The sequence below is a fragment of the Cervus canadensis genome, chromosome 3 (genome assembly GCF_019320065.1).
Source record: "Cervus canadensis isolate Bull #8, Minnesota chromosome 3, ASM1932006v1, whole genome shotgun sequence".
In the NCBI taxonomy this organism is placed as follows: domain Eukaryota; kingdom Metazoa; phylum Chordata; class Mammalia; order Artiodactyla; family Cervidae; genus Cervus; species Cervus canadensis.
The window spans coordinates 17,692,466-17,718,433 of record NC_057388.1 but is presented as its reverse complement, the minus strand read 5'-3'; the positions used below and the strand labels follow the sequence as shown (position 1 = coordinate 17,718,433).

Here is a 25,968-nt window from a genome sequence, read left to right as displayed (position 1 = left end):
GGAATCAAGATTGTTGGAAGAAATATCAATAACCTCAGATACACAGATGATACCACCCTTATGGCAGAAAGCGAAGAAGAATTAAAGAGCCTCTTGATGAAAGTGAAAAAGGAAAGAGAAAAAGTTGGCTGAAAGCTCAACATTCAGAAAACTGAGATCATGGCATCTGGTCCTATCACTTCATGGCAAATAGATGGGGAAACAGTGGAAGCAGTGGCTGACTTTATTTTTCTGGGCTCCAAACTCACTGCAGATGGTGATTGCAGCCATGAAATTAAAAGTTGCTTACTCCTTGGAAGGAAAGTTATGACCAACCTAGACAGCATATTAAAAATCAGAGACATTACTTTGTCAACAAAGATCCATCTAGTCAAAGCTATGGTTTTTCCAGTAGTCATGTATAGATGTGAGAGTTGCACTATAAAGAAAGCTGAGCACTGAAGAATTGGTGCTTTTGAACTGTGGTGTTGGAGAAGACTCCTGAGAGTCCCTTGGACTTCAAGGAGATCCAACCAGTCCATCCTAAAGGAAATCCTGAATATTCACTGGAAGGACTGATGCCGAAGCTGAAACTCCAACACTTTGGCCACCTGATGTGAAGAACAGGCTCACTGGAAAAGACCCTGATGCTGGGAAAAATTGAAGGCAGGAGGAGAAGGGGACAACAGAGGATGAGATGGTTGGATGGCATCACTGATTCTATGTACATGAGCTTGAGCAAGCTCAAGGAGTTGGTGATGGACAGGGAAGCCTGGTGTCCTGCAGTCACGGGGTTGCAAATAGTTGGACACAACTGAGCGACTGAACTGAGGGAGGTTTCTATCTTATGGAAGCTTTTTACTAATGAAGGAACATAATACAGTTGATAATTATATAGAATGTCATGTTTCCAAATGCTGCTTTCTCTGTCTGGGAAAAACAAGAAGAGGTTAAAGACTACAAAAAAAGAGAAAACTGGAGGATTTGGGAACCGTAGTCATGAATAAACAAAGTTTATCTCATAGCAAAAATTAGATCATGAGTAGTAGAACTCAAAAAGAAGCAGTCAAAGAGAAATGGAGAATAAGATTATACTTAATGTAGTATTTATGTGGTATACAGGGTAAAGCTTCCACATCGTCACTAAATGTCACAGGGAAAGGGTTGGAAGGTGTTTAAATTATATACCACTTTGTCTTCTTTAAAAGAGAAAAGAAAACTTTCTAAAAATATCTACTTCACTCATAATCCTAAAATGGCATGAAGTGGAGATAAATTAACTAATGGTAAGTAAACTAATGACTGGATCCTGGAATAAAGTTTGAATTTAGTTATTAAGTAACAATTTTTTTCTTGAAACTGTTGTATTAAAATAAGAAAATAATGCTGAAACATCTCAAGTTAATGATTTGCTTTAGACTATATATCTTAGCATATTATATTATATATATTACTATATATCCTCTTATTATCTATGTATCTTATTGGCTTCCCTGGTGGCTCATATGGTAAAGTATCTGCTGGCAACGCAGAAAACTCAGGTTCAATCCCTGGGTTGGGAAAATCCTCTGGAGAAGGAAATGGCAACCCACTCCAGCATTCTTGCCTGGAGAATTCCATGGACAGAGGAGCCTGGCAGGTTACACAGTCCGTAGGGTCACAAAGAGTCAGACACCACTGAGCGACTAATATACACACACACACATCCTATATATCTTTGCTTCAGAAAATGGATCACAAATATCTGCTAATCTATATTTTAAAGACAGAATTTTAGAATACTATTTTTGTTTTTAGAAGTTGAAAAAATAGTCCAGTCCCTCAGGAACACAAAAGTGAACTGAAAAAAATGCTCTGATGCATTTTGAACTTTTCAAAGTGATTCTTAAAATTTTTTAACCTCTATAGGCATACCTTAAAGAGTTTTCAAACCAGCGAAGCAGATAATCATTTGTAGCCATTATCGAAGGTACATTTAACAAAAAACCAACTTAACTTCAATGACAATATAACACTGCAACATAAACCTTTAAGAAACCTTCAGAGAAAACATTAAAATAGATTGCATCTTAGGTGACTAGAGTTTAAATTTAGCATATGAATATGGTCCAAAGGAAAAAAGAGAACAATTTATTAAAGCTAGCTAAACCTGTAGAAGTCTGAAATCACAAAAGAAAGTAGATGGCTGAGCTAGATCACAGGTCAAGATACAGTGGAATAAAAAGCTACATAGATGGATCTTTATCTGTCAAGAAGAAATGAAACATTTTTAAACTTTTTCTAGAGGAGGTAACAATTTCATACTTTTGGTTAAAGAACAACAAAAGAATTAACAAAAGAACTAACCCATATGAGTCTAAACTGCATAATAAATAGTTTTGATCCAGCAACAAACAAAGGTATTTGCTTTTGAATAAGATCTTTTACTGTAAAATTACACTAACATTGAAAAAATATAGAAAATCTTCCAGTTTATACATAAAGTGGCTGACATGGTACAAATCCAAATATTCTTAAACTATCTTTGCAAAAAGATTGCATGTGGTGGGTTTTAGGTTCTCTTTACAGTACAGACTTTCAAACTTTTACATCTCGTGACAAACATTAGGCAGCAATACCTGACTCAGCTAAAACACAGCACTTAGTGCCTAGTAAAAATTTTTTTACTTTAGATCCCTTCCCTCACCTCCCTCCAACTACAATGGATTAGATTCTGCCAGGACAACATAAATCATCTATGTTGTCAAGCGGCGGCTCCCTAAACATAGACACTTATTTCACTGAATTTTATAAAGACAGGGCCTTGAGGAATTATAGTCCATCTTTTAATAGCTTATAGGGGGAACATCCTTAATTGATTTATTTAAGAATTACCTTTAGTCTCCTATTCATTAAAAAGATCGGAACAGATCCTATTTAACAAACACTTTTCCTTTTCCTATTACTAGCAGTGTTTACTTGTAAAAGAAAAATTAACTGAGTTTCTATATGATGAAAATCTAAAGTGGCTTCAGGACAAAATCTAATTTGAGAACCTCCTGCAACAAGGAATAGAGAATCAAATTTCCAAAACAAGGCTTTGAATCAGGCAGATCTGGGTTTGAATCACTGTTATACCACATATTTGCTGTGTAAAACTTAACTTCTTTGAACCTCATCTTTTTTAATCTACAAAAAGGAGATAAAAATAGCAGCTACCATAAAACCAGTAATACACCATATAGTGAGGATTAAATGAGATTATACATTTTAAGTGCTTACATAATGCTAGGCACATAGAGGTACTCAATGAATGTTAATTACTAATATTATTACTAGTAGGGTTCTTTCTTATTTTTAAAATGCTCATTTTTTTTTTGATCCAGAAACTACACCAAGAGTCTATCTGAGCAAAGAATATTGTACCATACTTTAAAAATCTCATTAGAAAAGAGTATTTAACACTATGGGAAATTGTCATATAATGCAGTTACAAGAAGCAAAAAGTATATAATAGAATGTACAGTGTAATTGTAATTTTTAGGGAGTAGGTTTAGATAGAATATACCACAGAAACATTCGCAGAAATGGAATTACATTTAGGTACTATAAACTGCAGGTAATTTTTAATATTTTTCTTTATGTTTTTTAAATTTTCCAAATATTCTATAATAACCATGCATTACATCTCTAAAAATTTTTTTAAAAACACACATAAGATATGTGATTTTTTTTTCTGACTTCAAATTTCTCCAGAAAAGTTGAGTCAGAAAATAAAAAAGGAGAAAAAAAGAGTAAGAAGCATGAATTTTTTAAAGCAAGATTTATATAAAGGATATATTAGTTTTATTACACTAAAAATTTGCTATTTTGAATTACTACTCTCTAGCTTTAAAGTTAAACAAAACTCAAATAGAGCCTGACACCTTAATTATAGAGTATTTAATCATATCTTCACACTAATATTTCACCTGGAGATCAAGTTGTTGTGTATTCTAGTTAAGCATATACTATTCAAGCTTCATAGTAAATGGAGACTATAGGATAATGGAAATGGCCAAATAAAACTTATTTTTTGTAAATGTAATGTAAATTTATTATTAGTCTTAATTATTAGACCAAAAGGTAATATTTTAAAAGATAGAAATTTTCTCTCTCTTGATTAACATTGACTCAGAGAAAGTAAGTAGATAGATCATTAATCTTAAGTCCCAGGTATTCCTGTAGCAAAACTGGTATGGTAGTGACCCTTAGGTATGGATGCTGTCACCTGCAGAGTGAGAAAAGACAGTGAGAACAGGCAAAAGAAGCTTATCAAAAGGCAAAAAAAAAAAAAAAGTCTGATAAAAGGGAGAAAACTGGAAGAAAACAGGTTCACTGAAGGCAAAGATGTGTGTGCTTAGTCGCTCAGTCATGTCCGACTTTGGGACCCCACGGGCTATAGCCCACCAGGCTCCTCTGTCCATGGGGATTCTCCAAGGCAAGAATACTAGAGTGGGTTGCCATGCCTTCCTCCAGGGGCTCTTCCCAACCGAGGGATCAAACCCAGTGCTCCCACATTGTAGATGGATTCTTTACTGTCTGAGCTACCAGGGAAGCATGAAGGCAAGGAAGGAGTTTGTAAAAAAGAAGTACAACAGTATCAACAGCTATATAAAAGTAGAAAACATATGAAGCTGAGTAACAGGGAGACTGATGGGGACACAGAGAACCTATCGCTCAGAGAAGATCTTTGAGATACTGCTGGACAATTCCAGAATGAGGAAAGAAGAAAGGGAATATTAGCAAACCAGAGATACTACAGGACTGAACCTGACTCAGTCCACCTTGAACCTGCTTGTCAGGTTGAAAGAAAGTCCCATTAGAGAAGAATCAAGTCTAAGAATGAATGATATTCTGTAGGTACAATAAGTGAATACTTCAGTTAGAGACAAAACTGTGTGTAAGGAATTTAAAAGAAATTAGGGTCAAAGAAGCTTCTTTGCCCATAGGTTCTTAAACGTTAGTAAGTATAATTATCACCTGTAGTGCTTATAATAATGCTGATTACTGGGCATCATTCCAGGAATATTGATTTAGTAGATCTGCATGGGCCCTCCATACTGTCTATTTAACAGTACTTTGAAAGTGAAAGCGAAAGTCGATCAGTCGTGTCTGACTCTTTGTGACCCCATGCAGTACACAGAATTCTTCAGGCCAGAATACTGGAATGGGTAGCCCATTCCCATCTTCAGGGGATCTTCCCAACCCAGGGATCCAACCCAGGTCTCCCACATTGCAGGTGGATTCTTTACCAGCTGAGTCACAAGAGAAGCCCAAGAATACTGGAGTGGGTAGCCAATTCTTTACCAACTGAGCTATCACGGAAGCCCTAACAGTGCTTTAGATGACACTAATCCAGGTATTTGTAGGCTATACTTTGAAGAGAAATCACTGAAATTTGGGCTAGGTAGATTGACAAGTGATGAAAAATCTCAAATTATAATATCAAAATCAGAAATTCAAGAATTTTTTTAAAAAGAATAGCATATTTGATATTCCCAGAAGAGATATTCAACTTTTCAAGTTACATGAAGATAAACAAATATAGAAATTTATATACTATGATTAAGGATGTCTATTCTAATGGTTTCTTCCACTGAGAATCAGGGGAGCATGTGGCAGAGAGAGAAAGGTATGAGGTGTCAAGAAAGGGTTCTTAGGAACTTACATGTATAGACCATTGCCCTTTAACTCAAACACATAAAGCATGTATTAAGATTCTACCTTTTTGAAAGAAAAGCATTAGTAGCATCTGAGAGTGAGTACAAATTACCTATTTACTTCATGGGAAGCTTTCTTTTGGCACAAATGTTTGTGAGACATATTGAAGGCACACAATCATTTTATGGAATTCTAAATGTATTTACACAGTTTCCCTAAAAGGTAATAACCTTAATTTCCAGGTACCACAAGGAATGTAAAAATGCTGGCCCAGAACTCCCCACATTTCCATCCTTAAAGGTATTCCAATATGAAAAAAGGGTATGTTGCTGATATATGCCTGTCCCTGATGCTTCAGATGGTAAAGAATCTCCCTGAAACTTGAGAGATCCAGCTTTGACCCCTGGGTCAGGAAGATCCAGTGGAGAAGGAAATGGCAACCCACTCCAGTATTCTTGACTGGATAATCCCATGGACAGAGGAGCCTGGTGAGCCACAGTCCATAGGCTTGTAAAGAGTCAGACATGACTGAGCGACTAACATTTTCACTTTCTTTATTTCTCTAAAAGCTATTTGTTAGGCTTGATGAGTCTTTTGTTATCAAACCACATACACCTCGATAAAGTAAATTCATAAGTTATCTTACAACTATCTTCAGTAGTGCTACTTTTACATTTTATTTACTTTTTACTTTCATCTCAGTTTCAAGTTTATAGGTTTCATGACCTTGACATGGAAACAATATTCCTCCAGTCTATGGAAAATTTCTTTAATATTTCTTCACCTATTTACAAAACATGTCTTTGGTTAAAAATACTTTTCCCTAAAAGGGAACTCTTGCCTGTATCAGTTATGTCTTAGACATGACCTTACTCTATTTAGCGTAGAACTCTGAGACAAGAAAGATTTTTTGCTGGGAGCCAGCACACGAGATCCCACCCATGACAAGGTCATGAGGAGAAGACCTGACAAGCAAGGCAAATCAGGACTTCAGAGATTTTGAAAAGCTGCCCTGGTGCTCACCTTAAAGATGATATCTTTCTGATGCTCGCTATATTAGACTACTCCCTAATTTCTGTGACACAGGTAGAAGGCCTTCCCCGATCTCTCTCCAAACAGAATCAACTTAGAACTTTAATCAATATGTCCCCTGGACGGTGGTATCCTATAAGATTATCCAGGATGAAATGAGTGTTTCAATTTAGACCCCTTTGCTGGCATTCTAGCCTGCTTGGCAAATGCATACTAAAGCACATGACTGCTCACAACACCTTAATCATAAACAGCATAAGGAACCTGATCACACAAAAGGTCCTAATAGGCACAGAGCCCTTTAGGGGGTGAGGAAGCCCTATGAGAGAACACAAAAAATATTATTCTAAAAGTGGTTATTGGGTCAACGCTTGCTTGCTGTGTTTTTGCTCTTAATGTGCTGAGGTTGTGCAGTGGAAACTATTGTTAATATAGTTAAAGATTTAGAAAAATAAGAGTTTAGCCCTAGTGTGGAAACAATAAGATAACTGTTAATTTTAACCAGGAATGCTAACCAGCTGCTGCCTCACGGGAGCTGCAGAGTCTTTGTGTGGTAAGCCTTTTAGATAAATTTAATTAATAACTTCTGCAAAAGGACTAACCTTTGTGTTAACAGGATTGTATTTTTACTATGTTGCAACCTGCTGTACCATGAGACTGCAACTTTTCTGTTTTCTGTTAAGCTTAAGGCAAAATGGAACAATAAAGAAAAAAAAACATTTTACATTTGAAAAATCAGAACATTATCACTGATTTTGAACCCTTCTCTCCACAGCTAAAATGACTGCTTATTTTTAAGAATGAGAAGACGTGTTATTTACTGACCACATACACCTTGATAAAGTAAACTCTAAATATTGCCATTAAACTTTTCACAAATGAGCAACCTGAAACTCACATAAGTGAAGCAACTTGCTGAAGGTCACAAACATTGTAAACAGTTATTAGTAATATCTGAACTCAGTTTGCTTCTTTTAAAAGCTCATAAAGCTCTTATCTCTACATCACACTGCATACTTCAACTTTCTGTACGTTTTAAATTACTCTACTTTTTTACTCAACAATGACTCAGTTTATATCTCTAAACCTCATGGCAAATTTTTATGGAAAAAAGAAAATTTATCAGTTAAAGAAACAAACTACTTACAGATACACATTCTAATTTCAGCAATGTCAAAAATGAGTGTGTTAACTTTGGTTTCCTCAGGGTATGTGCAATAGAGACACAGACATACAGCAACAGAGACACAGACATAGAAAACAGACTTATGGATACGGGGTAGTGGGGAGGAAGGAGACAGTGGGACATGGGAGACAGGGAGAGACAGGGACAGTGGGAGACAGGGAGAGAGTAACATGGAAACATATGCACTACCATATGTGAAACAGACAGCCAATGGGAATTTGCTGTATGACTCAAGGACCTCAAACCAGGTCTCTGTAACAACCTAGATGTGTGGGATGGGGAGGAAGGTGGGAGGGAAGTTCAAGAGGGAGGAGACATAGGTATGCCCATGGCTGACTCATGTTGATGTTTCACAGAAACCATACAATATTGTAAAGCAATTATCCTTCAATTAAAAATAAATAAATTTAATTTTTAAAAATGAGTGTTAAAATGTAAAATAGCAAATGTAACATAGCACACTATCCCCTAATTTTTAGTTTCTTTTTAATCTTGATAGGATTCTAGCAGAAAATCAAGATTAGAATGCTTAAATATATTTGATATCAGAACTCAATTTCATTAGCTATCAGAGTTCATACATTTAATTCTCTTCAGTCAGTTCAGTCGCTCAGTCATGTCCGACTCTTTGTGACCCCATGGACTTCAGCATGCCAGGCTTCCCTTAATTCTCTAAGCTTAAATTTAAAGAAGTCTAAGTTTTATGCAAAAGGTTACTTCTGAAACCACAATACACAGGTTAGAAAGACAATTCGTTAAGAAATAAGTAATTATATAAAATGATGAAATGGTAAAACTAAATGCTTAAATTAGAAGAAAGTAACTATATAAATATAACTATATGTACATCTAGAATACATGATCTCTGTTTTTTGAAACTAGAATTTAAGGCTTTCCTATTATTTAGGAGTTAGTTCCTCTCACAACTCTGAGAATGGGCTTGCTTAATTCAATCAACACCATCAGTTTGCAATGAACAATGTCTTTCACACTCACATTACATATGAATACCAGAATAATAAGTTTACATAATTAATATATTCTGCATTCCTCCTTGGTATATTATATAACCCCAAATTAATGTTACAAATGCTGGCTAGTAAGGTAAAAATATTCTTACTAACTTTTTAAAAGTGGTAATGAAATATCCTTCAGCTTAGCCACCAGATTTTTAGTAGGTAACTTTTCCTCCAAAATAAAAACAAATTTTCTTGAAACCAAAGGATAGAATGAAGTCAGTGATCTCTAAATGATACTTCTATATATGGCACCCTGCTGTACTTTATTTATCTTGGTTGATTCAGTTTCTCATCATACGGTATTCCATAGCAGGGTTCACAGCATGTTATGAAAACATATCAAGCCCACATACCATCTAAATTAGAAAATGACTTGGTTTTCCCAGTTTGTAGAACGCATAACTTAAAAGGTGATTTAGTTTTTTCAATTTTTCAAAATATTGAGAGAAAACATTTGTGTATTTTAGAGGTTCCAATCATTTTCTTTCTCTGTAAATATGATGCTGAGATATATAAAAATGTATGCCATAAAAACTAACAATTTTTATCAGAGGAAAGAAATCCTATTTTTGAAAAGGTTCTTAAGGAATACCTGACCATAACTTATTGGGATATGCCAATGTGATTCATGCGTACTACAGAGTTCACATGAAAATTATCCTAGATTACAGAATTAACAGATCAGTGCAGATTTCAATTCTGTTATAAAGAATAACCATAAACAATCTGTTTTGGTGCAAATTGTTACTTGATAAAAATATTATCTGGAGATAGGGTTCAGAAACATGTCTAAGACAGTTTAAGTAAACAACTTTTTTGAGCAGGCAATAATGACCAATAAAATGTTCAGTTCAGTACATAAATGTTCAATTCAAACAAAGCACACTACTGCAGTTGGTATTGAGCTTAAAAAAAAGTAGTGCATTTTATTTGTTTAAATTGAATGTTTATATAATGAACTGAAGTTTTTATTGATCATTATTGCTGGCTCAAAAAGCGATTTACTTGATTGTCCTAGACATGCTTCTGAACCCTATCTTCAGGTAATATTTTTACCAAGTAACATTTTTCAGCAAAACAAAGATTGTTAATGCCCTGGTGGCTCAGAGGGTAAAGAATTTGCCTGCAATGCAGGATACCTGGGTTTGATCCCTGGATCTGGAAGATCCCATGGAGAAGGGATTGGCTACCCACTCCAATATTCTTGCCTGGAAAATTCCATGGACAGAGGAACCTGGCAGGCTACAGTTCAGGGGGTTGCAAATAGTCAGAGATGACTGACTGAACAACTTTCACTTTCACTTTTTACCAACTATAGTTAGAATTGTTCATGGTTATTACTTTTTATCGAAGTCACAAAACACTGCTACTAGTCTCAAGTACTTGATACAAATATTATCTGGAGCACTCTATTATAAATTAAGACTTAAAAGACATTTACACAATTATGCCTACTAGAGAAAATTCTAGAGTAACCAGCAACTGCCTGAATTTAGCCTAGGTTAAGGTACAAGATCTACTGAAAGAGTGTGGAAATCTAGCAAAGACGAAATCTGAAGTTTAAATATTTAACTCTAATTATCATGAAGGACAACCACACCAGTTTTAATTCTCAGATTTTTAGTAAGTCTACAAACTACTAGATTTGTTCTATGTGATTCTAATTTAGGATACTATGTAAACAACTTTTCTCTAGACTTCACATAACTGTATCAGTAAAAAGGAAAATCAAAACTCAGGAAAATTTGATAAAACATATTGTTATAACCACTAATGTCATACAAATTCTAGAAGAATACTGAATTAAGACAGTTAAGTGGTGTAAGTTTTACCTGAAAATGACTTATCTGTCAACCATGCTAAATTTAGAAACTTAAAATCTAACCTAATGTCAGATAAAATCCCAGAGGTCAAATGAATAGCAAAAATATTAAAAAGTCCTCTTTTATGGGTCAGTTATATGATTCAAATTTAGAAGAACTTTAAAGGATAACTCATTTTAATTTTATATTTTTCATAAATCTTCATAATACATAAAGCTCAGACATTCAATTTCCAATATCACCAGGTTCAATTAAATGTGCTTGTTTAATGTATTGTGGCAAGATACTCCTTGGAGAGATTGTTCTGTGCAGTTCTTAAAGAAGCAAAATTCTCAATGACTATTTTATTTGCTAATAAATATTCAACATGTCATTTTGACACAAGAATTTCAGTTATAGAATTCTAGCTGCTCAATGCAAAAAAAAAAGGAAAATGAAACAAAAATTGAAAAAAAGCATACTTCCCTACTCAGGGATTTCTAACACAAATGATTATCAAAAAGTACCACACTTGCCTGAGCTATTGTGTCATGAGTTTGCAGTTCCAGGAAATCTTCCATATGGATTTAGTTGAGATTTTTATGCATATGAATTCAACTTATTACCACTAAAAAGAGTACTAGAATGATGAAATAAGAGTGAACCAAATGGAAGTCTCAAGCTAAGACAGCTCATTTTGTAGTATTCAGGTAATGATCTGTCATGTATATCCCTTGGCTTTTCACAAAACACAGCATGAACAGGGATCAAAAGCTAGAATCATAACTGGCACAGTCACTGTAAAATATATGATGTGTATTTAAATTCTCAGTGGCACTTGTGAATATATATCACTTCTATAAATATTCTTTCAAAGGATTTTATTCATGTTCATTTAACCATATCAAAATATCCTCATTTGGGGTGTTTCAGTACAAAGCAGTTGTTGAGATCTATATCAAGTATACCCTAAAAAAGAGAGATTAGTGAATTGTGCCCTATATTAACATGGAATAAGAGGGAGAGGGCTGAAATAAATACAATTAGAAATGAAAAAGGAGAAGTTACAATGGACACCACTGAAATACAAAGGATTGTAAGAGACTACAAAAAGCAACTATATGCTAATAAAATGGACAACCTAGCAGAAATGGACAAATTCTCATAAAGGTACAGTCTCCTAAGACTAAACCAGGAAGAAATAGAAAAGAAAATATGAACAGGCCAATCATAAATACTGATATTGAAATTGCCATTAAAAAACTCCCAACAGACAAAGTCCTAGACCTGATGGCTTCAGGGATGAATTCTATCAAACATTTAAAGAAGAATTAACCTATCCTTCTGAAACTCTTTCAGAAAATTGCAGAGGAAGGAACACTCCCAAACTCATTCTAGGAGGCCATCATTACTCTGATACCAAAATTGGACAGAGATATCACAAAAAAATAAAATTACAGACCAGTATCACTGATGAACATTGATGCAAAACTCCTCAACAAAATACTAGCAAACCAAATGCAACAATACAGTAAAAAGATCATGTAGCATGATCAAGTAGGATTTATCCTAGGGATGCAAGGATTTTTCAATATCCGCAAATCAGTCCGTGTGAATACCACATCAACTAATTTAAGAATAAAAGCAATAACAGTAGAGAAAAGGAGTAAAGAAAAACTGGAGACATATTTTAGGAAACACCTGTACAAGATTCTGTGACTAGCAAATGTACAAGCTAGTCCTTGTACAAGCAAGTGACTGTCTATTTGGGACAGGATGAAGAAAACCTGAAGATGAACCCAGGTATTTGGCTAGGGAGATAGATGGAAGAAAAAATAAAAGATGGGTAAGGCAGAGGAATAAGAACAAAATACATTGATTTTCCAGGCATACAGCATTCAACGGCAACAGTATTTTCACAACATAGCAAAGCAAAAGGGAAAAAACCTAATGCTGGTGATCGGTAGGAAAGAACTAGCCCCACTGAACACAAACACGTCACATTGTCTTAGATAACTACTGCCTTAGTTAAGTAACTTTGAAGCACAGTCTGTAGGAGAAAATGTTTTGTGCATGTGTTTGTATGTATGTGTATAGATTTGTCTCTCCATGTGTGTTACATGTCATGTTTATATCTGAGCCCATGTAGCTGGTCATTTTTTCATGAAAACTAGTGATTACCTATGGGCTTCCCTGGCAGCACAGACAGTAAGGAATCTGCCTGCAATGAGGGAAACCCGGGTTCGATCCCTGGGTCGGGAAGATCCCTTGGAGAAGGAAATGGCACCCTCCTCCAGTATTCTTGCTTGGAGAATCCCACGGACAAAAGCGCCTGGCAGGCTATAGTCTATGGGGCCGCAAAGAGTCGGACACGACTAAAGCAACTTAGTAGCAGCAGTGACTACCTAGATAAGGACTGATAAGGCAGAGACAGTCTTATATCATACTTTGTGGGTTTGGATAGAATAAAAGTAATTTTATATACAAATATTGAATCATTATGTTGTATATCTGAAACTAACATAATGTAAGTCAATTATATCTCAGTTAAAAATCATTCTGTTAGGTAAATTGTTATTAAATCAATATCATTAATTATATATTATTAATTTAATATACTTAGGTATATTTTATCTTTCATGAGCTAAAGCTTTATATCATGGATTGAGATATGATGAATCTTGTTAAAGACTTTTGTGTTTACATAATTTCATTTCTGTAATTTCTATAATTAAAAGCACTAGGCAGGATTAGTGACAGAAGATTTTTGGTCTCATAGAGCTTACAGAAAAAAAACCCATACTTCAAAGACAAAGTCACATATAAATACATTATGCTGCTCAGAGTATACATGGCAGCATTTTAGAGCTTCTACTAGTATGCAAAATTTGGAGGCAATGTTTTAGCAGTGAAATAATGTTTAAAGTGCAATGCATTTTCAACTACACACCCATACTTTATACAATTATTATAATAATAAAGTTAAGACTTATTGGATTAATAATCCTATCATATATATGTATTTATGGCAATTAACAATTTTATATTCACTTGCCCCCACCTAAATTTATTGGCAACTGATTCCTTTCTCCTGGCAATAACTATTTCTACCGTAGCTTTTCATATCATTATAATATATGAACATGGCAAATATACCTAGTATTACCTAAAAAATATCATTCCACCAAAGCCAACAGAGGAGAATAAAGGCCAAGCAAAATGTATTAACTTTTATTCTGGATTTCTTTTAGGCCCCCAAATGATACTAACATCTTGACAGATGTTAATATACTGCTTTCTTAATTTGAGAGTTTCAGCAGCAATTTACTGAATTGTAAACGTGACATTATCTATCAATGTTTTCTTCTTGGAACCCAATACTAGTCCACACCTTACAAGAGAAAATGTAAACAGAAATTTACTACCTGCTGGTCAGGAATGAAAGTTTTCAAAGTGAGCAAAAACAGAGCTGATTTAACACAAGTATCCAAAGGGATGAATTAGGCTTCCCTGGTGGTGCTAGTAGTAAAGAATCCTCCTGTGAATGCTGCAAACATAAGAGATGCCAGTTCGATCCCTGGGTCGGGAAGATCCCCTGGAGAAGGGGAAAGCAACCCACTCCAGTATTCTTGGTGGACGAATTCCATGGACAGAGGCTAAAGTCCATGAAATTCCCATAGATTTGGACACGACTGAGCAACTAACGCTAACACAACTTTCAGCTTAATTATTATATTGCTTAATTTTTCATAGGAAAAAGTAGAAGAATGCAATATTCATCTTGATATGATAAAAATACAAATCCATTTCACTGCTGTAATTTTTACAATAAACTGCTGTGACATTCAGCAGTGAGATACCATATTTAGATGAAATTTTGAAAATGCTGGCTGTTTACATCTGGTTTTCGTTCAATCACAGGTCAGAGTACAAGTACAATGCAACTTCTCTAACAATGTATCTTACTAATAGATTTCCATTCAGATTCCAAAGATCTTATTCTCTCAGAGGGGAAAAACAAAATATGGGAACAACTCAACGTCTACTGGCATGTGCCTACTGCATTTACAAAATATTCATTTTGTATATTCCTAACATATGTGAAGTATATCCCCTTGCATTTTCAATGTTCATTAATGAAGTTACTACATAACTTAACAAAGGCATTCTGGATTTACTACATAATTAAATACATAATTAGAGTAGTATAAAACATTTTTAAAAGAATGTTTACAAAAAGACTTGTTTATAAAATTCAATAAAATTTTTTTCAAAAATTGCTTTCCTAATTGCTTTCTGAGGGTAGAAGAAAATCCCAAACAAAAAACACACTTAGAAAAATTACATCACAAAGAGTCCCATAAGATGACTATTTAAAATCTACAGTACACTATTTTTTCATTTAAATATAATTTCTAGAAAGTATTTTTAAATCATGTAATAAAATATTTTGATATTAAATGTGCTCCATCTTAAATATGGGTCTTAATAGCTGGAAAATTATTCTTGATATCATATAGTTTAAAACCTTGAGTAAAAAGGCTTGATTATTAAATAAAATGCACAATATTCTATTTTAGTAATCATATATAAAATATGTAAAATTTTAATAAATTTCATTATTTGAGAAAACAATAAAGAGCTTTTTTCCCAAAAGTCAAATGCTTTTCTGCAATTTTTAATACAGAAACTTTTACAGATGGCATCTGTGGTAAGCTAGAGTAAATCATTTAACTAATAAAATGAGTATTTTTGATTCCATAATCAGACAGGAATTCAGTGTCAATTTTAATTCACCCTAAGAAAAACAAATGCACTTAAGTGGCATTTAGGAAAGATGGCTTGAAGTTTATATTACAATAGACAGTCAGCTTTTGTTGTCTATTTAAAGAAGAATAATTTGTTTAACCTAATTGTATTGTCTTAGTTCAAATATATTCAATATATCTGTCAAGTGAGTCAAACCATCAGGAGTACAGCTATTCACTCACACATTTTAAATAAAACACATAGTAATCTTAAAATGCTGATCACCACAATTTAAGGTTTGAGCTACCAGAGAAGTCTAAGGTTATAATATTGATATTCAAAAGATATCATTTCAATAGTTTACTTTCAGAGATAAACTATGAAACAAATTTATTAGGTATTTCATCCTTTCTACTATCTAAAATAATTGTCATAAAAATTTTAGTATATAAAAACTAGTTTTCTCAAAGAACACACATTATAAAAAATTCATAATATACTGATTATACCTTAAGATAAGTCATCTATAAAATTAAATTGGGTTTTATTGGTTATTCCCTAAGGGTGGTAAATAAGCAGAAGATGACAAATTTTGGTTACTAGATGACTATTTAACATGCTACACAACACAGCAAATATTTCATAGAGAAAATTTATATACTTCAGTAGAGTTCTTTACTCTTTAATTTAAGGGCAATAAAATCACCAAAGCAATGTTTTCTTAAAGTGCATCATATTAAAATGTTGGTCCTTCATATTCCAATTATTTTTAAACTGAGGAAGCTGATGGTGAGATGTAGAAAAGCTATCAAAATAAAGAGAAACAAGATTTTTCTTATAGGTTTTCCCTCCTTACCTTAGAAGATGAAGAATCACACTCCTGACATATCCATCCATAGCCTGTTTGTTTAGGAGATTTTTTCAAAGGAGGATCCAAACAACCAAAATGGTAGCACAGTCTGCATTCATCACACCTGCAGGGTAAACAGATTTATGGTGTATCTAAATAATATTAAAAAACACCTTTTTCAGAAAACAAAAAACCAGTAAACTACTATATATTTCAACTGTAACACTGTTAATTCTATCCTTAGCTGACAAGATTATTGAATTAATGTTTATGAAAAAGACAATCTAAACCTGAAATAAATGTTTTAGGAAAAACAAAATACCAAAACAACAAAATTAACAAACAAAGCAAATACCATTCAGAACACATTGATGGTAGAAGTGTTAAGACCATAGGAATAAATTTATGTGTATAGCCATGTGTTCAAAACTAACATTAACATTTTCAATTTTGAACTTCAATAATAATCACTTGTCTATTAGTTTTAAAGTACTTAATAAGATACAAATAATTAAACACTGAATATAATCTAATACATTAAGATTATTTTTAAAAAAATTTTAAATCTAATGAATTCTAATAGGCCACACTAAGCTTAATTCTATACGATTTGTGTATCTCATCACTCTCTAAGTTAAGGTAGATTCTAAAAAAATTTCTAATGTTTTCAGCATGCTAACATAATCTAGAGCAAATAAAAACCATACTCAGAATTATATTATTTTCTAAAATACAAATTTTCTCAAAAATTTACCTGCCACTTCCAGTGTATTTGGGTTTTCAAAGTACCTCCTAAGTACATTTTAAAGCTTATTAACAAATGTTTTGATAGTGTCTTTGCCACCTATGAGATACAAAATCTAAGAAAACTACCATACCTATTCTTCGTTTCAGACAATCTCATCCTGCTGACAATGAAGAAAGATCTGTATTATTTCAGTGTTTTTCAAAATGAATTTTGCATCAGTTGGAATAACAAGATGAAAATTTAACAACAAATAACAAAGTTGTATATATTTTATAGAAAGGATTATATTCCTCATTTTGTTTCCTTTTTTTAAGTTAAAAAAAATTATACTTTCTCCAAACCAATCTGTCACATTCTCAATGTATAAGTTACTCTTACTGATTTAAAACACAAAAAGTTGAGGAATTTATAACTAGGAAAGCAAAGAGGATATTTTGTAGACAACATATTTAAGTAACATGTTACTTAAATAAAGTACAAAACAACTATTCAATAACTTTTGTTAGAAAAAAGGGGGAAGGAGTTACTGTGATAAACAACATGCAAAGAAAAGCAATTTATTTTCACAATCAAGAGAACTGCAAATTTACATTTATAGAAAAATTTCATATCATGCTACAAAACCCAATCTCCCATTTCAGGAATCAAGAGTTTCAAAAATTTAGCAAATTAGCTAAGTTATTCAGGTATAAAGAAGTTTAAAACAAAATTCTATGTCCTAAGTTCACGTACACGTTCCTCTACAACTTTCTTCTTATAAACCTAACAAACTTGAGTACTCTTCCAAAAACCTTTGCTTAGACTCAAGAGATGGACTTGAATAAAAATGCTTATTATGATAATTCTAGCTATACAAAAAATCAAATCAAATGGAATAATAAATGGTACTTTATTTGTTGTGCCAGTATTATATAACTATCCAAAATATATTTAAAAGTAGTTAAAATGTTTAAGTACCTATTTTTCTATTATTAAGAAAAAATAATCGACAAATAGCTAACATCAAACATTACATAAAACTAAATAGCAAGTCTGTACAATTTTATGTTCTTCTCAATTGAACTTATTTACCTTTCAGTAGTTAAGGTTCCAGTTACATTAAACACATGCAGGATCCTTCAGAGTATAAGCATTTCTGAGTTATGAGAAGCTAGAGATTTCTAGATGGCTAAGCGTGTACTCCTCCAAGCATGGAAACTAGTATTTCAGTCATCTTCAATGTGAAATTTAAGGAGAATCACATTCTCTGCTTCATCAAGAAAATCTATTAGATATGGTTTACTCTATCTTTGTCATCCCAGGGTCACAAACACGAGTAACAGACACTGCTACATGTCTAACAGTTGTGCCAGCCTTTTGTGTCTGGAAATGAGTATCATCACTCTGCCATGCTGTCTGAATTGCTGTAATCAACTATTTTAGGTCCTCACTTGCTGGAAAAATATCAGTCACTACTTTCTGATATTGCCACAGTGTTATTTGACTAAGTAGCATCTCCCCAACAATAATTCATTGTGGATTCGGAAAACAGATCACTCAAACCTGTGCAAATTGACAGTTAAAAGACCATGAAAATGAGAGCTGCTGATAAGTACATGGGCTCAATTTTTGTTAACTATAGTCTTTTTGGCTTAATTTAGGTTTTTTAAAGCAAGTTTAGATTGCCAGTAATCTAGGCTTTTGATAGTGAAGAGTTATAGTATTAATGTTTTCCTAGTTCATATTAAATTTCAACCTGACTACTGCATCTTTACAAGTCCATGCCATGGTAAACTTGCAAATTATGATTTCTAGTGTACAACTAGAATCAAACACTATGTGAATATAAAGGTAAATCATAATTCATTACCTTTTATCTTCACGTACACCTTCATGGTGTATGAATATAAAGATGCATATATACACAGATATTTCAATCTAATAATTGCTTCCCTGGTGGCTTGGATGATCAAGCATCCGCCTGCAATGTGGGAGACCCGGGCTTGATCTCTGGGTCGGGAAGATCCCTGGGAGAAGGAAATGGCAACCCACTCCAGTACTCTTGCCTGGAAAATTCCATGGACTAGGAGCCTGGTAGGCTACACAGTCCATGGGGTCGCAAAGAGTTGGACACAACAGAGCAACTTCACTTTCACTTTCTTTCTTTCAATCTAATAAATTAAGAACAAGTTTGTGACACTGAAGTAGTTCAGATTTGTAGTTGATTTCAATTAATTGTAAACTCAAGCTATCTTTCAGCTAAAAAAAAATGCAAAAGGAAAAGATTTTATATGTTATATTTGTTAGACGATAATACTGAGTAGATGCTATTTGGAAATGACCAAATCCTTACTGATTGCCTCATTAATTACACTTTTTAGAATGACTCAGTCTACGTATAGAACTAATATATTAGTGTTGGGTTCAAGAGGAATGGAGGAACTTACTTGTTAGAATCGGGGGTGATATGGGAATTCTCTGAAGTTATAGCTCACACACTAGTAAATAAAAACTGCAATTCCAAGACTAAGTATTAATAGCAAAAAGTAGGAACTGCCAAAATCCAGGAGAGGCAAACAGAAAAATAAATAACCCAATCTTGAAATCATAACTATTAATAAATAAGTGCTTTCTTTAAAAATGACTAAAATTATTTCCATGTAGAAAAAAATATAGTTGTTCTATACTAAACTATTTAATTGAAAATATCTATAGCTTCATGTGCTGGTAACAAAAATATCCTGAGTGATACAAGTGAACTCCAGTAGAATTTGCAAGAATTACTTCACCATAGACAAATGTAACAGATACCATTAAGAATCCTAGAAATCAAAGAACAATTTAGATGGTAAAAATAGTGAATTACTTATTTCACGCGCGCACACACCACTTTGTTAACTTTGGCAAATTTTGTCAGCCAACAAAGTATGGCTTAGGTTACAAATTTAGATCATTTTAAAAACTCAAAAATCAGAAACTCATAAGGATCCGTGATCATTTCACTATCAAAAAACTGAAACAGAGTTGAAGCAATTATTGATCCAATTATTATGACTGCTACATCTAATTCTGACATATACTTGGAAATACATAACTGCAACACATAATATGGAACATAATTTATCAAATAATAAATACTGTGAAAAAAGCAGTCATTGACCCACAAAAGCATACTGATATAACACAATATACTTTATTAAATAACACAAATGTCTATGTTAAAAAAAAACAGACTATATACCAATGGCACATATATTAAATGTGAAGCCAATGTCTTAAAATAGCAAAAGATAATATAAAACTAACATATAAAAACACAAAGTTTTTTTTAATAAAATGCAAACTGGATGCCTAAAGAATATCCTCTAAACATCTAATAAACTTGTACACATTAACATATTATAGGACATTCTAAAATTACAATTTTAAGTGAGATAAAATAAATCCCATTTATAATAAAAGGAAACCTGATTGACTAATTAGATTCTTACTAAATACAACTTCCTACTCATCAGATTCATAATGGATACAGATGTAAACAATAAAGCAGCTATACGTATATAGTCTTTTATACATTCATCTAACAAAATACAATGACCAAATAAACATAGTTCTATATGTATTTAAAATACTTACTTAGCATACGGTTAAGTATAGCACCCTAGACAAAGAAGAGGAAGAAAATGATTTATGTTCATATGTCCTGTGATCCATAGAAGCAATCAATCATGTGTTTGCCTGATTACTGAGAATATGCATATAAGTAAAAAGAAACATCTCCATCTACACCTAAGAGACAGGCTAGTGTTCCAAAGGGTTTCTTAAACTCCCTTAATTTCCAATTGATAATTTTATGGGAGAGTACACTAAGTAACTACTTTTTAAAACTAACCAAAATAAGTCAAGTGCACCTCCTATATATATATATATATAATTTATAGCTAGATGATCAGCTAAATTTCAGGAAGAACAGAAATTCACAACATGGGACTTGAAAAGTGATGTACATGTATTATAACTAGGATGATCCATAATCATAATTATTTTTTATGTCAATGAACATTTGATTTAGATCCCTTTCAAGTCTATATGGAGTAAAACAAAACTGACTCTGAAAATGTACACTATTACACTGGTTCACTTAAAAAAAGAAACACACACACAATTAAGTATCAAGAGAATTGTGGGTTGGATTTTCTTCCCTTTTTATCACTTCTATGTAAAAATTCTATATAAGAATGATCAAAAGAATTGGATTTGAATATAAGATTACTTACATAAAATCTTACAAGCAATTAGAACACCTACACAAAGGTATTAATGAGTAGTGATAGATTCTTTTATTGAATGATAGCCAATTATTTCAATTATTCATTTTAACAGATGGAGAAAACACAGATTTGTGTCCCATGAGTTAAATCACCTCTAAAATAATACAAACTTGCACAAAATTCTGCAATCTACCAATATTAGAATAACACTTACTATCAATAAAGGCAAACTTTATTCCTTTTTACAATACTTTTAGTGTAAATAACCTATATGAGCATTTTCTAAATAATTAGAAAACATCTATTATAACATATTTCACATATAATGACTAATATGGAGTTCTTGAACCTATTTTTATTAATGCCACTATAGACTTCCATCACATGCAATAATGAATGAATGAGTAGTAGGAAACACAAAAATATCCTTTACACATTTAAGTTTATTAATTGGAAAAAACATTTGGATAATTATTGAAATCCAAATTCATTTTTAACTTCACTTAAATAATGGGATGAATTCAGCTTGCTACATCTGCAGCAGCCAAGTTTTAAGATTAAAAGTGAAAGGAAAAAATAAAACATGAAACAAAAGAATTCATATGAATGCGCACAATAAGGTCAAGTACCTCTTCACAGCACGAGAGGACGATGAGACATTTTTATACCTGAAACACGTCTGCTTTGTTCTTTAATAAACTGATCTCCATCTGCTCATGCCCTTGGACATTTTTCAGCAGTATAACCTGCTGTGCTCAAGTCCCACATAACTTTGTATTTCCCTGCTCATAATTAACTAATTATTCTCTAATCAATAGTGTAGATCTTGATTTTACAACGTAAATTAGATAAATGACATAATGGCTGGGGGTCAATCTCATATTATTTACAAAGCCCAGCATGAGCATCCAGCTTCATTATATCTTATGTACCTGAACAGCAGTGAATCTCATCAGCAGGCCTACAGAAAATCTTAAGACTGAGTACTGGGAGAAAGAGGCCTACATTTTTATTAAACTAAAAAAAAAAGAAGTATTTGCAAAAAATGTCCAGATCAGAAATATTTTTAATCACAATCCTTAGTGTTATGTAAACTGACAAAGTGCTGACTCAGACAAGTAGGAAAAAATTTCTGCCTTCATATATCATGCAACTCTAAAGCTAAGTCTCTTAAACAAATTTTAGTTGTTTAAATGATTTCAGAAAATTTAAAGAAAAGTTAATAATGTCAATATATCATTCTGCTACAGAGTCCTTCTGAATTCCTTGAAAAGATTTTGGTGAAATATTAATAAAATATTTCCATACTGAGAAACAAGTGAAACAGTGGTAAGTTCTGTCAAATAAAGAATATTAAGTGTTTAAAAATAGTGATCTCTTTAAGTATATGATATAAAAACAGGGAAATAGGATAGTCAGTGTGAATATTCTTATTATTTATTAGTCATCAATCTATTTTTACTATTATAAATGCAAAATCAGTTAACACTCAAACACATGAATAACAATGATATATAAATGATTAAAAAATTTCATTTACAAACTTAAAATGGATAAAGGTTAAGGCTAATTTCTCCTTTCATGTTAAACATAATCCTAATTTCAAATTTTAACAAAGTTACTATGGACAAAGGCTATGCGCCTTGATTCATTTCTGTGCCTAAAATACTGCTATCTCCGTAACAGGTATAAAATAAACACCTATTTAATTGAACTTATGCATAATAAAGAAGTTAAACTGCATGTGTTGTAAATAGAATTACCACAATCTCTTCTACCTAGAAATAAATATTTTTGAAAATTTAAGGGCCCTTTAATGAGATTAAAGCCACATTCAATCAATCGATGTCAAGCACAACATCATGCATGACAAGCACAACATCATGATTCTTTTAAAAAATATTATATACAAATTTTGGACTCTGTGGGAGAAGGCGAGGGTGGGATGTTTCGAGAGAACAGCATCAAAACATGTATATTATCTAGGGTGAAACAGATCACCAGCCCAGGCTGGATGCATGAGACAAGTGCTCAGGCCTGGTGCACTGGGAAGACCCAGAGGGATGAGATGGAGAGGGAGGTGGGAGGGGGGATCGGGATGGGGAATACACGTAACTCCATGGCTGATTCATGTCAATGTATGACAAAAACCACTACAATATTGTAAAGTAATTAGCCTCCAACTAATAAAAACAAATGGGAAAAAAAATATTATATACAAATGGTTGTCAAAGGATGTCCCTGGCCAGCAGCAGCACCATCACTTGGGAACGTGTTAGAAAAGCAAATATTCTGGCCTCATCCCAGAGCCACTTAATCAGGAACTGCAGGCAGAAGGAGGAGGGAGTAAAATGCAGAGGACTAAAAGAAGACGGATGGTATGTGAGCAATCTGCTTTTAAACAAACTCTTCCTGTGATTCTGATGCACTACAAAGTTTCAGAACCACTGCTATATACTGTCATGTCATTCTTCTTATATCTGAGTTATTTATTTTACTGCTTGATATTTCAGTGTTTTTTTCCTTTCCCTATTATGTGACAATGAACCATCATTCACTTGTTTGGCTGTTTTCTCTTACATATGTCTGTAAAATATGAACAGTTCAGTGTATATTCCCTTAAGTACACACTAACATCTCCTTTGAATAAAAACTGGACCAATTTCAGAAAGGGTTAATTCTGTTCCCTGGAAATATAAGAGTGTCTAGGAGATTATTAGGAGGAAGTGTTTTATCCTATTCTATTCAAAAGTTCTACTCCAAATACAGGTTTGCAGGAACAACGATCTTATGAATTATGTGTTTTATATTTGTGTTTTACATTTTTATATTTATATTTGTGATCTGTGACCAAGATTCTTAGGGCTAGCACCAAATATGGAACAGGATATCTACCACAGAAGTATAAAGTAAGACAGAGAAATGAAGACAATATGTTATTACAAACAGAAAAAGGTAGAAAGGATTTTGATTGACAGTGACATCAAAAGCATAAGACTTAATCATTAAAAAAAAAGTCTAAAATAAAATGACCATTAGTAATTTCTCACCATATATCAAAGGAGGATCAGGTCCCAATGCATTAGCATAGTCTTTTTTAAGGAAATGGAAATCTGTCATTTTTCTTAAAATCAGCTAGAAATCAGCAACAGTAATCATTACCAACTTTTTCTTAAGATTATACAGCGATAAATAGTGAGTCCTTCTCCTAAGGAAAAAAAAGCCTACTGGTTTTGCTACAGGTTATTAATATTTTTCCTCCAATGTTACAAGGTCTTTCAATAAGTTAATAATCTCAGTTTATACATATCTTATATACATTCTACTTTTATTACATATCCAATAAATTATGGTTCCTTAGTATAACTATAGATTACTAGCATATAGCAACTTTATATTGATACTTGCTTTTGATTATCTATAACATTTCCTACTCTATTCCTAATGTTTAAACTATTTTCAATTGCCACTATACCTGAAAAGATGTCCCAAACCACATCTATAAATCAGGTAATTCCAAGAGACGTGTTGACAATTTACATGTAAATATGCATTTCAATTTCAGCAAAGAGTCTCTTCTAAATCAGTTCAAGATGAAGTGATGAAATATTCAACATATTTCTGTCGTTGACTTAAAACTGGATCATTAAAGCTTGAAGATCAAATTTTAATTCTGCAAACCTTTGGAAAGATACAGATGTTGATGAAGTTCTTTCATTTGGCAGGTTGTATAGTCAAAAAGCTTTGTACCTCTCTCCTTATTTTGTAACCTCATATTTATGGTTGAGAAAAGTAAAATTAAACCAGAGAAAGTTTGTATTAAGTCAATGAAGACTCAGTAAGTTTGGTTACTAAAAATATCTAGAGATCAACACAGACATACCTTGTTTATTTAAAACCTGAAGTTCTAAAAACTGCATGCTAATAATATTAGTGCTTTCACACTAGAGCTAATGAGTCAAAACTAGAATGGCATATTCTTTCACAAGTTTTCATTTTTGCTGAATATTATAAATAAAAGTAACATTTAATATAGTCTAAAGTTGTTTCCCAATGTAGCATTTCATACATGAATATATGTATTAGCTGGATGAAACAGAACAGTAGACTAATGGAATGCATTGTCTTTCTTATTTGTTACTAGATTTGTTCAACAGTAATGAGTAGCACATTGCATGTAAGTCCCACAGGCTTCCACAACTCTTTAGTAAGTCCAAACATTGTATATCATTTGCCAAAGAAGCAAGAGGCGAAGACATTACTTAATGGACAATTCTGACAAGACATTATCTAGCATTTTTCAACAATGTACATATCAAATGTTTCTGATTAGTGCAAAAAAAAAAAAAGTTGAAGAAGGAAGAAAAAGAGAAAAAAAATCCATAGAGGCAAATTAACTGCCTTGTCAGTCCAAGTAACAAACCAATCAATTACATTCTATTCAAACCTGACAAGCAAAGGCAATTTTTTGCAGTGATAAGCTTATGGGAAGGACAAGATAGCTGTTCTCCTTTACTTTATGTACTCTATTGAGAGGGTTATCCACATTTTAAAAATCACACTTATAAAAGAGGTTTCCAGGATTGCCTCCGAGGATGAGCTGTGGCAGAGTTGGGTCTCATGAAGGGTATCTACACAGTAAAGTGATAAGAAAAGAACATTAACATTTAA

General features: G+C 32.9%; 1 protein-coding gene across 13 annotated transcripts in view; it reads right to left on the bottom strand.

The window, feature by feature from the left end:
* PHF14 (PHD finger protein 14) overlaps window positions 1-25,968 on the bottom strand; it is a 203,542-nt gene that overhangs the window by 48,275 nt on the left and 129,299 nt on the right. For 10 of the 13 annotated variants that reach the window (XM_043462730.1, XM_043462722.1, XM_043462728.1 and 7 more), the window contains exon 17: window positions 16,306-16,423. In XM_043462730.1, the coding sequence (XP_043318665.1) occupies window positions 16,306-16,423 (118 nt within the window). Of the gene's footprint in view, window positions 1-13,567; window positions 14,248-16,305; window positions 16,424-17,177; window positions 17,208-20,662; window positions 20,688-24,772; window positions 25,929-25,968 lie in introns of those variants that run through there. The other 3 variants (XR_006268455.1, XM_043462724.1, XR_006268454.1) reach the window with 3 other exon arrangements.